This window comes from Symphalangus syndactylus, chromosome 22 (genome assembly GCF_028878055.3).
Source record: "Symphalangus syndactylus isolate Jambi chromosome 22, NHGRI_mSymSyn1-v2.1_pri, whole genome shotgun sequence".
NCBI classification, from domain to species: domain Eukaryota; kingdom Metazoa; phylum Chordata; class Mammalia; order Primates; family Hylobatidae; genus Symphalangus; species Symphalangus syndactylus.
In genome coordinates, this window is record NC_072444.2 from 9,004,335 (window position 1) to 9,019,489 (window position 15,155).

Sequence of the window (15,155 nt, forward strand, 5' to 3'; positions counted from 1 at the left end):
ATTGGCAAGGCACAGTGGCTCACGCCTGTATTCCCAGCACTTGGGGAGGCCGAGGTGGGCAGATCACCTGAGGTTGGGAGTTCGAGACCAGCCTGGCCAACACGGTGAAACCCCATCTCTACTAAAAGTACAAAAATTATCCGGGCGTAATCGCGCACGCCTCTAATCCCAGCTACTCGGGAGTCTGCGGCAGGAGAATCGCTTGAACCCAGGAGGCGGAGGTTACAGTGAGCTGAGAGCACACCACTGCACTCCAGCCAGGGAGACAGAGTGAGACTGAGTCTTGAAAAAAGAAAAGAGGGGAAAAGAAAAGAGGAGAAAAGAAAAGAGGGGAAAAGAGAAAAGGAAAAGGGATGAAAAAGAAGGAAAGAGAAGGGAAGGGAAGAAGGGAAGGGAAGGGGGTAAGGGAAGAAGGGAAGGGAAGGAAGGAAAGGGAAGGAAGGAGAGGAAAGGAAAGGAAAGGAAAGGAAAGGAAAGGAAAGGAAAGGAAGGAAGGAAGGAAGGAAGGAAGGAAGGAAGGAAGGAAGGAAGGAAGGAAGGGGAAAGAAAAAAAAGAAAAGCAAGCAAGCAAGCTAGCTATTTAGAAAGCATTTAATAATTTTATTGGCACTCCTGACTTTACTATCCTGGGCTGTGTAGAACTCAGTAATTTTGAGAGCACAACTCTGTCCAACAGTATTAAAATCCATTTCCATAACCCTTTCTTAGTATAAATGTTAGATGTTTTCACACATGCAACTCTAAAATGGAAACTTTTTTTTTTTTTTTGAGACAGAGTCTTGCTCTGTCACCAGGTTGGAGTGCTGTGGCACAATCTTGGCTCACTAACCTCCACCTCCTGGGTTCAAGCGATTCTCCTGCCTCAGCCTCCCAAGTAGCTGGGATTACAAGCATGCTCCACCATCCTCCAGCTAATTTTTGTAGAGACAGGATTTCACTATGTCGGCCAGGCTGGTCTCGAACTCCTGACCTCAAGTAATCCACCCGCCTCAGCCTCCCAAAGTCCTGGGATTACAGGCATGAGCCACTGTGACCAGCCTAAAATGGGAACATCTTAAGAGCTAAAAATTTTTTAAGATAGAGAAGCCTCTGAAACTGTTGAAAATAAACAAGAAGAAATGAAATGCTATTACAATTGTTATAAGGTTCCCAAAGATCCAAGCCCACAGAAATTTTATTGTCAGGGATCTGCATCCATATGGAATATTGTCTAAAACCATACTTCAAATTAAACACTTATTTCCTGGGCTCTACTTCCTCTGCATCTAAGATAGCTGGCCAGATTCCATGGGGGAGTTAAACATAGTGCCAGGCACCCAATAGTCTAATATTTGTTGAACAAATGATTTAGCAATGACTCTACATTCTCTGCAAAGCATCCAGAAATAAAGCATTATGAATATCGGCCCACCTTGCTTTTGCAGAGGTCATGGTTAACCAGCCCTGGGTACAAAGCAAGCCTGAAGTGTTTACTCTTAGCACAAACTCTCTAAAATTAGTTGCCGTCTCACCTGTTATACCCCCTTATACTCCAAATATTTAAAATACAGCAGACTCAAATAATACTAAATGGTACTAGAAGTGATGCTCAACAGGATCTCACGTTTATTGAGAAGTGATTAATGGTAAAAAGAAAGGCAATGCCCTTTCCTCATTGGCTGAACAAGAAACTGAAGAAACATTCACTACACGTTTTACAATATTTTTCTCTTCCAAAATGCATTTCTGTAAACGAGTTTTTACCACTGTTCTTAGCTTTGAAATCAAATTAATCCTGACTTAATCAGCATAATGTACAAGAACAGAACATTTCTTAGGACTCCTAGTACTTTACTTTGAGTAACAAAAGGTCAGAGAAAATGAACCACCCTTAAAGACACAACCTTGGGTAACACTGTTATATTCTCCTAGACAAAAATTCTTCATAAAAATGTTCTTCCAGTTCGGAAGGATAAAATCAAATTCCCACTTTCTGGGGTGGATGCCCAAAACCTTCACAACTCAAGTGTTCTCCAAGTGCAAATGTCAAAATGGGAGGAGGAAAGGGTTTAAAAATTAGAGAAAACTGTATGCACTTACGGACTTAAAAATCCGAAAAACATAGTAAAAAGACAAAAAAACAAAGCATTATGCTCTGAAATCACAACCAAAGCCAAAATAAAAGGGACATTTTTCACCTAAACTACCTAGAGGGATTTTTTGTTTAGTTTTTTCTTTTTCTTTTTTTTTTCATTTTCCAGTTAAGTCCTATGTCTTTTGTGAAATTCCAATACTTAAACTGCAAGTCTGCAATCGTCTCTGAAGTCAGTGAAATTAAGAAAAAAGTCCTAATTCTCTTGAAGGTCATTTTTTTCCTCTTAGGATATGCAGATGCAACCGTTGCTGCAGTCTGTGTAGAACTGCCTTTTATTTCCCACGACCTTGACGTTCCTACAAAGGTAAGAAAAAAATTGAAATAGTTAAAAATTATCTGAACATGCATATGAATTTAAAAACTTCACAGAATAACTCAACAGAAATTTAATAATTTAGAATTATTAGAAAATTATTCTAAGTAGAACATTCCCCACAAAAAAAAACTTTGCCTTTACTGTTTTAAACACTTAAACATCTTAATGCAAAATTACTTTTGACTTGAAAATTCATTACATGCTTTCCTATTATACTGTTTAGATTAATACTTAGTTGTCAGGCCCCCCAAAAATATGGGCCTAATGGAAGTAACCCAAACATACATGACTGGTCAGATAAAGCAGCATACATACATACATAGTACACTAGAGTGTTAGAGTCAGACTGACCTAAATTCAAATCCCAAACTAGTCCCAAGGCCTTGGACATACTCATAAGCCCTCAATTTCCTTTTCTGTAAAGTGAAGATAAGTATCTCACAGGGTTATGGAGAATTAATAAGCTGACATACAGAAAGCCCTTAGTCCACAGACAGAAAAAAAAAAAAAAAACAACCCCACACATCTGGCCTCCTTCCCTAGGGAGGTGGTAATCTGACTACAATACTTACCTTTTCCCTGAAGTAAATCCCAATGCTCATTTTCTTTTTTTTTTTGTTTGTTTTTGTTTTGAGAAGGAGTCTCGCTCTTTCACCCAGGCTGGAGCGCAGTGGCGCAATCTCGGCTCACTGCAGGCTCCGCCCCCTGCGGTTCACACCATTCTCCTGCCTCAGCCTCCCGAGTAGCTGGGACTACAGGTGCCCGCCACCTCGCCCGGCTAATTTTTTGTATTTTTTTTAGTAGAGACAGAGTTTCACCGTGGTCTCGATCTCCTGACCTTGTGATCCGCCCGCCTCAGCCTCCCAAAGTGCTGGGATTACAGGCGTGAGGCACCGCGCCCGGCCGCTCATTTTCTTAAGAATCACTGTTTATGAGTCTTTCAGAAACTTATCCTAAATTCTCCCATTTCACACATTACTTCATGTACAGAATTTTTTTAATTTTTTTTTTTTCTTTTTGAGACAGAGTCTCGCTCTGTAGCCCAGGCTAGAGTGCAATGGGGCGATCTTCGCTCACTGCAACCTCGGCCACCTGGGTTCAAGTCATTCTCCTGCCTCAGCCTCCCGAGTAGCTGGGATTACAGGTGCCACCACCATGCCTGGCTAATTTTTTGTATTTTTAGTAGAGACGGGGTTTCACTATGTTGGCCAGGCTGGTCTCGAACTCCTGACCTCGTGATCTGCTTCGCCTCAGCCTCCCAAAGTGCTGGGATTAGAGGTGTGAGCCACCGTGCCCGGCCTCAGAATTTTTTAAATTTTACATTTTTACCAAGGCAGGCGGATCATGAGGTCAAGAGATTGAGACCATCCTGGCCAACATGGTGAAACTCCGTCTCTACTAAAAATACAAAAATTAGCTGGGTGTGGTGGCATGCGCCTGTAGTCCCAGCACTTTGGGAGGCCGAGGAGGGCAGATCACGAGGTCAGGAGATCGAGACCATCCCGGCTAACACGGTGAAACTCCATCTCTACTAAAAATACAAAAAATTAGCTGGGCGTGGTGGTAGGCACCTGTAGTCTCAGCTACTCGGGAGGCTGAGGCAGGAGAATGGCGTGAACCCGGGAGGCGGAGCTTGTAGTGAGCCTAGATAGTGCCACTGCACTCCAGCCTGGGCGACAAAGTGAGACTCCATCTCAAAAAAATAAATAAATAAAATAAAAATAAATAAAATTCCACCTATTATCTCTTAATGTAACTCCAGAAATACAGACAATAAATTATTTGTCCCAAATTTTAACACTGAATTAGAAACTTAGACTATAGATATGCTTTTTCCTAAGAAACATGTTTATTATATTTAAGTTAGTCAGCATGCTTAATAGCATTTAAAATAGTCAAGAAAAAATTCAAAACAGCATCATGCAATTATATTTACTACAGCACTGTCTCATTCTTTAAACACCAAATTTATTCCTCTTTATAATGTGCAATTTTAAGTCTCACAAATACCTACGTTCAATATTGCTTCAAAAGTCAAACTTTCTCAATTTTAACACAACAATACCAAGACAGCCAGAAGTGGTGGCTCACACCTGTAATCCCAACACTGTAGGAGGCCAAGACAGATAAGACTGTTTGAGGCCAGGAGTTCGAGACCAGCCTGGCCAACACATGGAGACCCTGTCTCTACAAAAAAAAAAAATTCTTTTAATTAGTCAGGCATGGTGGTGGCATGTGCCTGTGGTCCCAGCTACTTGGGAGGGTGAGGTGGGAGGATGGCTTAAGCCCAGGAGGTCAAGGCTGTAGTGAGCCCTGATCACACCACTGTACTCCAGCCTGGGTGACAAAATGAGACCCTATCTTTAAAAAAAAAAAAAAAGAGAGAGGAAAAGTATAGATTGGAAACAGTGGGAAGCCAGGGCATCAGTAGGCTCCTTCTTGAAGGACCTCCCACTGGCCAAATCTGTGACTTGAGCATTACATAACATTAATTAATGATAAGTAAACACCTATCATAGTAATACTTGAATCAAGCAAGAATTATCAATCAATGCTAGAATTAAAAGGAGACAGTTTGATGAGAAACAAGTTATTTACATAGTGTCAAACTATTTTCCCACGTATCAAAAAAAAAAATTAAGTAGAGAACCTGGTGGACAACACTTTACCCAAAGTGACCAAACTTAACATTATCAGTAATGGCATAAACAGACATCTTGTACCTCCCAGTATGATGCACTGAGAAGGATACAACCTCACTTGAAACCAGTGAAGACAGACTTAGGAGGGCTGGGTGCAGTACTTCACTCCTATAATCCCAGTACTTTGGGAGGCAGAAGCTGGCAGACAGCTTGAGCACAGGAGTTCAAGACCAGCCTGGGCAACATGGCAAAGCCCATGTCTTACATTACACATACATACATACATACATACATACATACACACACACAAAAAAAATTATCTGAGTGTGGTAGCATGCACCTGTAGTCCCAGCAACCCGGGAAATCACTAAAGGCTGGGGAGATCAAGGCAGCAGTGAGCCATGATGGTGCCACTGCACTCTGGCCTAGGCAACAGAATGAGGCCGTATCTCAAAATAATGAAAACAACAAATAACAACTTAGGAGACATGAAACCATGGTCTCCAAATGCTCATGGACTAGAACCTGGACCACAAAAAAATTGCTATCAAGGACATTAAGACAACTGATAAAGTCTGAATAAGATCTGTTGGTAACAACATTGTGTCAATTAAATTTCCTGATTCTGATAAATGCACTGTGGTTATGTAACTGCCTGTCTTTGTTCTTGGGAACTACACACTAAAATACATAGGAGAAAAGACATGATGTCTAGACCATAACTCTCAAATGGCTCAGGAAAACATTATATATACAGATTTTAAAAACATTCAACTGATAAAGCAAATGTGGCAAAATGTGGAAATAAAGTAAATCTGAAATTACTCCAAGGCCCAGTATGGTAGCTCACATCTGCTGCTCACACTTTAGAAGGCTGAGGCAGGGGAAGTGCTTGAGGCCAGGAGTTCAAGACCAGCCTTCGGCAACAAAGTGAGACCCTGTCTCTACAAAAAAAAAATAAAAATAAAAAAAAATTTAACTTAGCTGGGTGTGGTGGTGCGTGCCTGTAATCCTAGCAACTTGGATTGGCTACTTGGGAGGCTGAGGTGGGAGGACAGCTTGAACCCAGGAGTTAGAGGTTACAGTGAGCTATGATGCCACTGCTACATTCCAGCCTGGCAGCCTGGGTGACAGAGGCCCTGGCTCTCAAAAAAATTTTTTTAAAAAATGTATTTCAAAACATAAAACTGGGGGGAAGGGAATAAATGAATTTATTTCTTCTGCAAAAAAGTTAGGTGCACTAAGTGTTATTTAACACTTAATAAAACTTTAATGTTTATATAATTACAGGCTGGGCATGGTGGCTCATGCCTCTCATCTCAGTACTTTTGAGGCCGAGGCAGGTGGATCATTTAAGGCCAGAGTTCGAGACCAGCCTGGGCAAGGTGGCAAAACCCCGTCTCTACAAAAAAAATACAAATATTAGCCAGCATGCTGCCATATACCTATAGTCCCAGCTGCTGGGGAGGCTGAGGCAGGAGGATGCAGTGAGCCGAGACTGCACCACTGCACTCCAGCCTGGGTGACAGATGAAGATGAATTTAAACCAGGCACACAGGGCCTTACACCTTGTTCAGTCCCAGCTACTTGGGAGGCTGAAGCAAGAGGATCATCTGAGCCCAGGAATTTGAGTCGGTAAATGAACTATGATCACTGCACTTCAGCCTAGAGAACGCAGCCAGACCTCATCTTAAAAAAAAAAAAAAAAAAATTAAAGCCCAGCACGATGGCTCACGCCTGTAATCCTAGCGCTCTGGGAGGCCAAGGAGGGTGGATCACGAGGTCAGGAGTTCAAGATCAGCCTGGGCAAGATGGTGAAACCCCCTCTACTAAAAAAACAACAACAAAAAATTAGCCGGGCATGGTGGTGGGCGCCTGTAATCCTGACCGGGAGGCAGGGGATGCAGTGAGCTGAGATCGCGCCACTGCACTCCAGCCTGGGTGACAGAGCAAAACTCTGTCTCAAAAAAACATAAATAAATAAAAAATTGGGCCGGGCATGGTGGCTCATGCCTGTAATCCCAGCACTTTGGGAGGCCGAGGCTGGCAGATCACCTGAGGTCAGGAATTCGAGACCAGCCTGACCAACATGGAGAAACCCCCGTCCCTACTAAAAATACAAAATTAGCTGGGCGTGGTGGCACATGCCTGTAATCCCAGCTACTCGGGAGGCTGAGGCAGGAAAATCGCTTGAACCTGGGAGATGGAGGTTGCGGTGAGCAAAGATCACACCATTGCACTCCAGCCTGGGCAACAAGAGAGAAACCACGTCTCAAAAATAAAAATAAAAAATAAAGATATGAGCCGGCATGAGTTAAAGTATATATAATAGGAAGAAAAAAAAACAACAAAACCAAAGTTGATTCTTTGAAAAAATTAAGATTACTTTGCACCCCATAAATATATACAATTATAAATTGTCGGCCAGGCTCAGTAGCTCACACCCATAATCCCAGGAAAAAAAAAAAAAAAAATTGGCTGGGCGCGGTGGCTCATGCCTGTAATCCCAGCACTTTGGGAGGCCGAGGCAGGTGGATCACGTGAGGTCAGTAGCTCGAGACAGGCCTGGCCAACACTGTGAAACCCCATCTCTACTAAAAATACAAAAATTAGCCAAGCGTGGTGGCACATGCCTGTAGTCCCAGCTATTCCGGAGGCTGAGGCAGGAGAATCAATCACTTGAACCCAGGTGAGCCAAGATCGCGCCACTGCACTCCAGCCTAGCCAACAGAGCTAGACTGTCTCAAAAATAAAAATAAAAAATGAAATAAAATAAAATAAAATAGAAAATTCAGTCTCTGGAGGAAATACACAAAAAGCCATAAGGTGACAATATTAAAGTCTGCACATATGCAATCTCTTCATATAATATTCATAAAATAGTAAATCTGCCTATTTGGCTTCCCTCTATTTAAGCTTAATAACCTTTCTACTTACTACTGCACTGTTCTATCCCTCCCTCTCCCTTCACTTTTAAGTGGGCCATAAAACACAACCGAGGCATATTCATATTTACTTGGATATAATTTTATTAACATTAAAATCTGGTAAATGTTTATCTCTCCCACAAAATTAAATCTATATAGCTCTCAACTAGTTTTTCCTATGCCCCCATGAACCTTGAAAGAAACCCAAATTTCAGCACCCCAGTTGATAATATAAAATGCTTAGACGAGAAAAAAAAAAAAAAAATATATATATATATGTATATATATATATATATATATATATATATATACACATATATTTTTTTTTCTTTGAGACGGAGTCTCGCTCTGTTGCCCAGACTGGAGTGCAGTGGCACAATCTCCGCTCACTGCAAGCTCCGCCTCCCGGGTTCATGCCATTCTCTTGCCTCAGCCTCCCGACTAGCAGGGACTACAGGTGCCCGCCACCACGCCCGGCTAATTTTTTGTATTTTTAGTAGAGACGGGGTTTCACCATGTTAGCCAGGATGGTCTCAACCTCCTGACCTCGTGATCCGCCCTCCTCGGCCTCCAAAAGTGCTGGGATTACAAGCGTGAGCCACCGTGCCCGGCTAGGAAAATATATTTTTAAAAGTGATGTGATGACACAAAAATTACTTCCATTGCTGGATACGGTTTAATAGAATCAACCTTTATAGTCTCCAATGCCATGAATATGAGTTAAATAAGTCTAATGGCAGAAACATCAAGTCATATATAATTAAGATGCTAACTTCCCCAGACAAAGAGACAAAATATTTTTCATCAGTTCTCCAATTTAAAGCAAGGCTATAATATTTTATTAAAAATATCTATTTTGGCCATGGTACCTCCTGCCTACAAGCACGGCACTTTGGGAGGCTGGGACCAGCAGTTTGAGACCAACCAGCCTGGGCAACATACTGAGAACCTGACTCTACTAGAATTTGAGACAGAGTTTCGCTCTTGTTGCCTGGAGTGCAATGGCGCAATCTCGGCTCACCACAAACTCCGCTTCCCGGGTTCAAGCGATTCTCCTGCCTCAGCCTCCTGAGTAGCTGGGATTACACGCATGCGCCACCATGCCCAGCTAATTTTGTATTTTTAGTAGAGACAGGGTTTCTCCATGTTGGTCAGGCTGGTCTTGAACTCCCAACCTCAGGTGATCCACCTGCCTTGGCCTCCATAAGTGCTGGGATTACAGGCATGGGCCACTGCACCCGGTCAGAAATTTTTAAAAATTGGGCCAGGCATGCTGGCTCACACCTGGAATCCTAACAATTTGAGAGGCCAAAGGAGGAGGATCACTTAAGCCCAGGAATTCAAGAACAGCCTGGGCAACACAGCGAAACCTTATCTCTCCAGAAAGTTTTTTTAATTAGCCACACATAGCACCTGTGTGGTCCCAGCTACTTAGAAGGCTGCAAGAAAAAGAATGCTTAAGCCTAGGAGGTCAAAGCTGCAATGAGTTGTGATCAGGCCGCTACACTCCAGCCTGGGTGACAAAGTGAGGCCTTCTCTTAAAAAAAAAAAAAAAAATATATATATATATATATATATATATATATATAGGCCAGGCGCGGTGGCTCACGCTTGTAATCCCAGCACTTTGGGAGGCCGAGGCGGGCGGATCACGAGGTCAGGAGATCGAAACCATGGTGGAACCCCGTCTCTACTAAATATACAAAAAAAATTAGCCGGGCGTGGTGGCGGGCGCCTGTAGTCCCAGCTACTCGGAGAGGCTGAGGCAGGAGAATGGCGTGAACCCGGGAGGCGGAGCTTGCAGTGAGCCGAGATCGCACCACTGCACTCCAGCCTGGGTGACAGAGCGAGACTCCGTCTCAAAAAAAAAAAAAAAAAAAATACACACACACACACACTCATGCACGACATAATGACATTTCAGTCAATGACAGATCAGTAAGATTATAATGGAGCTGACAAATTCCCATCACCCAGCGATGTCAAAGCCACTGTAAGGATGTAGCACAAAACATTACTCACTTGTTTGTGGTAATGCTGGTGTAAACAAACCTACTGCACTGCAAGTTGTATAAAACTATACCACGTAAAATTATGTATAACAAATACTTAATAACAAACTTGGCCAGGCACAGTGGCTCACACCTGTAATTCCAGCACTTTGGGAGGCCGAGGCAGGCGGATCACCTGAAGTCAGGAGTTTGAGACCTGCCTGGCCAACATGGTGAAACCCTGTCTCTACTATAAATACAGATCAGCTGAGTGTAGTGGCACGCGGCTGTAGTCCCAGCTACTTGGGAGGCTAAGGCAGGAGAATCACTTGAACCTGGGAGGTGGAGGCTGCAGTAAGCAGCCAAAATCACACCACTGCACTCCAGCCCGGGCAACAGAGTGAGATTCTGTCTCAAAAAAAAAAAAAAAAAAAAAAAGCCAGGTGCAGTGGCTCACGACTGTAATCCATGCGAGGCTGAGGCAGGTGGATCACAAGGTCAGGAGATTTGAGACCATCCTGGCTAACATGGTGAAACCCCATCTCTACTAAAAATACAAGAAATTAGCCAGGCGTGGTGGCGGGCGCCTATAGTCCCAGCTACTCTGGAGGCTGAAGCAGGAGAATGGTGTGAACCCAGGACGTGGAGCTTGCAATGAACCAAGAAAGCGCCACTGCACTCCAGCCTGGGCGACACAGCAAGACTCCGTCACACACAGACAGACACACACACACACACACACACACAACCTACTATGTTATTGGCTTATGTATTTACTATACCATACTTTTAATCATTATTTTAGAATGTACTACTTATTAAAAGAAAGGCTAATTGTAAAACTGCCTCTGATAGGTCCTTCAGGAGGTATTCCAGAAGAAGGTACTATTATAGGAGATGACAGCTGTGTGTTACTGCTTCTGAAGACTTTCCAATCGAACAACATGTGGTGGTTAAGACAGTGATATTGATGATCCTGAGCCTGTGTAGGTGTAAGCTACTGTGTTTGCCAAAGTTTTTAAAAAGACGTTAAAAATGTAAGTTTTTCTTTTTCTCTTTTTTTAAAGACAGAGTCTCGCTCTGTTTGCCCACGCTGGAGCACAGTGGCATGATCTCGGCTCACTGCAACCTCCGCCTCCCAGGTTCAAGCAATTCTTGTATCTCAGCCTCCCCAGTAGCTGGGATTACAGGTGTGCACCACCACGCCTGGCTAGGTTTTGTATTTTTAGTAGAGATGGGTTTTCACCACGTTGGTCAGGCCAGTCTCCAACTCCTGGCCTCAAGTAATCCACCCACCTCAGCTTCCCAAAGTGCTGGGATTACAGGCGTGCACCACCATACCCAGTCCCCTTATCTTTTATACTGTGTTTTAATGTACATTTTGTGTTTAGATACACAAATACTTATCACTGCATTACAAGTGCCTATACTATTCAGTACGGTAACATGCTGTATAGGTTGGTAGCCTAGGAACAACAGACTATACCATATAGCCTAAGTTGTGTAGTAGGCTCTACCATCTAGGTTTGTGTAAGTACACAATGTTTGCAGGACAAAATCACCTGACAATGCATTTCTCAGAACATATCCCCATCGCTAAGAGATGCATGACTGTATATCTAATCTTCCTATTAACCCAATTAGGTATTTTCCCTAAGTTTTAAAGATATTTAGGCTCAGAGGATTTTCCTTCTTCAATATTGGTGACAGTGGCAGGTATGAAACCAACTCTTCCTCCAGAGCCCCGGGTCTTTCCAGTACCTATACATTTATTATCAAGATCACAAAATCCATAATTCATGCTCTACCAATATCAACTTTATATACCCAAATTTAAAATACAAGAGAATCACCTGTAGAGCTGATAGAATGCAGATTCCAAGGCCTCACCTCCAAAGATGCTCATTCAGTAGGTAAGGGAGAACAAGAATCTCAAAGTAAGAACTCTCAGAGGGTACTTTTTTTTTTTTTTTGAGACAGAGTCTTGCTCTGTCGCCCAGGCTGGAGTGCAGTGGCACTATCTAGGCTCACTGCAAGCTCCGCCTCCCGGGTTCACGCCATTCTCCCGCCTCAGCCTCCCGAGTAGCTGGGACTACAGGCGCCCGCCACCACGCCCGGCTAATTTTTTGTATTTTTAGTAGAGACGGGGTTTCATCATGGTCTCGATCTCCTGACCTTGTGATCCGCCTGCCTCGGCCTCCCAAAGTGCTGGGATTACAAGCGTGAGCCACCGCGCCCAGCTCAGAGGGTACTTTTTGTACTAACTGAAAAACTTCTCTTCAATCATTCTAATCCTACAAGAAATACCTAGGGAGCTTACTAAATAAAATTTCTAATTTAGTTAAGTCCGTAAGTAGAACCTAGGTTATCAATATATTTTTTAAACTTTCAAGGTGACTCAAAAGTTGTTTTAAATCAGTTAACCATTTTTTGGAATTTATACACTGAAGCTCTCACGTCCAGGTCCACGGTCCTCCCCTCTCCTCACCACTGTGCAGACCCACCGACCTCAACTAAAGTAACTTCTGCCATAACTAACTTTGAATTAGCCAAGAGCTTGTCTAGGCTCTAATTCTGGCTCTGCCAGTGAGGTAGACTAAAACGGTCCTACTTCTAACCACCTGTTGCTGTGCATCATCCAGGACCGTTCACACTCTTCCTTATTCCTGCTGCCTGTAATTAGCAGCAACTTTTACAACCTTCAGCAAACGGTCATGGAGGTCATGTAGAGCAGATCTAATTCATTCCATTTTGAGACTTGTGATGGGAAAACTAAAACTGAGTGCTTAAATATTTATGTTCCAACTAATTATGTTCTCTTTATAGGTCCACAAAGGGGACTGGCTACAGGCATTGGCAGATACTAAAACACAGTTAGCCATTTTATTGGAGACAGGGTCTCACTCTGTTGGCCACACTAGGGTGCAGTGGTATGATCCTAGTTCACTACAGCCTCAACTTCCTGGGCTCAGGGGATCCTTCCACCTCAGCCTCCCAGATAGCTAGGACCACAGGTACATGCCACCACACCCAGCTAATTTCTTTTTATTATTTCTTGCCCATGCTGGTCTCCAACTCCTAGGTTCAAGTGATCCTAGGTGGTTTACAGGTATAAACCACCACACCCAGCCAGTTAGCAATTTTAAGTAAGTATGAAGATATAGCATGGCCTAAAAACAAAAAGAGCCTTGTGGCAAAACATATCCCAGTTCTACTTCCTAGGTAGTGATCTAGTTTTTCCTTACTGAATCTCAGGTCTCTACTTGGAAGATGAAGATAATCTTTAACAGGAGTATTATGAGATTGAGGATATATGACAAGCGCCTTACAGATATCCAGCAAATGCCTAAATATGGGTAAATATTATACCTAAAGCACTAAGAAAAAGAGGATGAAATGAACACTATATACAAGATGATTATAACTGTATAAACTAATTACATAGGTAAAGAAAAGAAAAAATGCCAAGATGAGTAGTTTTGTTGTAGTACAGGAATTACGGGTGATTTCTTTCGTTTTCTACACTTTTTATAATTTTGTTACATTTTACAATAAAAACAAATGCAAAACTTGCAAATATTTATAGTTTGCGCATTGCAAGATTTTTACATGCAAACGCTTAAGTTCTATATGCTATCCACACCTTACTCAAAAAAACTCACACGAAGAGCTTTTAAGTCTATCTTCCTAAAACGGCTTCATGTAGCCAGGCGCAGTGGCTCAGCCTGTAATCCCAGCACTTTGGGAGGCCGAGGCTGGCGGATCACCTGAGATTAGGAGTTTGAGACCACCCTGGCCAACATGGTGAAACCCCGTCTCTACTGAAAACACAAAAATTAGTTGGACGTGGTGGTGTGCACCTGTAATCCCAGCTACTTGGGAGGCTGAGGCAGGAGAATCGCTTCAACTCAGGAGGCAGAGGTTGCAGTGAGCCGAGATCGTGCCACCACACTCCAGCCTGGGGGACAGAGTGAGACTCTAGTCTAAAAACAAAACAAAACAAAACAAACAAACAAAAAAAAAACCAAAAAAAATGGCTTCACGTAGTACACCAAGTGATATAGGCAAAATTTGAATTCTGACGTATGCAGTAGGCATACTGAACATCTCTTAAGAACCAAGAGAAATTGCAATACCAAGTGCAAATGAGTTGGAAAGAACAACTGCCAGCCCCTGTCCCTTCCCACTCTATATCCAACAGTTCACACAGGGGATTGACCATTTTCTTCATCTTTCTGTCTTTTCCTACCCATCCTTTTAGACCCAATTCAAATTAAGTCTTCCATAAAAATTTCTTGGTAACTCTAGCTCTAACTGGTCTTGCTATTTTTCTATACTTGGTCTCACACTGTCAATTAGTACTTTAATATACGCTGCCCTAGAATGTTTCATTTGATACATCGTAATTCCTTGATATCTTTTCCCAATGGCTAACTGGAGTTAAATCAGTTCAACAAGGGACTATCTGTTTATTCGGCAAGGAATGAAAAGCATTAGGGTACTACTTATTGGGCCCGTTGGAACTAGAATTTGGTCCAGGAGGTGGCAGCAGCATGCATATTTAAACTGTTACCTGCTTTGTGTAGGAGAAAGAAGCAATGATGTGAGCTGCCACTTTTTGCTTGCTCGTGTGCAGACTTACAGGATTTCAATGATGAATGTAAAAAAGCAGGAAGAGAACACATTTGCCCTAATTCAAAGAACAGAGCTTTTTTTGCTCCTCTGCATAAACTCCTAAGGAACTATAAGAACAGTCCTTCATCATGCTGTCCCTTAAAGGCAGGCAGGCAAAGCCAATGCTGTAAGCCTTCCCTATCTCCCTCCTGGGTAACTCTTCCTCATCCCTCCAAACCTGCGCCCAGACTAAATCACCCAACACATTTAGAAGAGATGCTGAACTTGCTGAATCCTCATACTTCTCCCATCTCAAAACAGATCCCTCTATCTCATCTTCCATGCATCATTCCCATTTTTAAAAATTCATTGTCATCTAGTGTGTTTCAAATTATGCTTCATAGGAGAGATGCTTCAGGTATCTTCAGGGAGAAAGGAAGCTGAACATGTAAAAATCATTCATGAGGTTCCAAGAAAAGTTTCGTTTGCAGGGAAAAAAAGAATTCCAACGCTAAAAACTGTTACAGGAGT

The 15,155-nt window shown here is 42.7% G+C and overlaps 1 protein-coding gene across 3 annotated transcripts in view; it reads right to left on the reverse strand.

Moving 5' to 3' along the window:
- Nucleotides 1–1,582: 1,582 nt before the first annotated feature.
- YTHDF2 (YTH N6-methyladenosine RNA binding protein F2) overlaps nt 1,583–15,155 on the reverse strand; it is a 35,666-nt gene continuing 22,093 nt past the window's right edge. For all 3 annotated transcript variants that reach the window (XM_055261319.2, XM_055261320.2, XM_063631447.1), the window contains one exon: nt 1,583–2,430. In XM_055261319.2, coding sequence (XP_055117294.1) covers nt 2,407–2,430 — 24 coding nt within the window. In that variant the 3' untranslated portion in view covers nt 1,583–2,406. The remainder of the gene's footprint in view (nt 2,431–15,155) is intronic.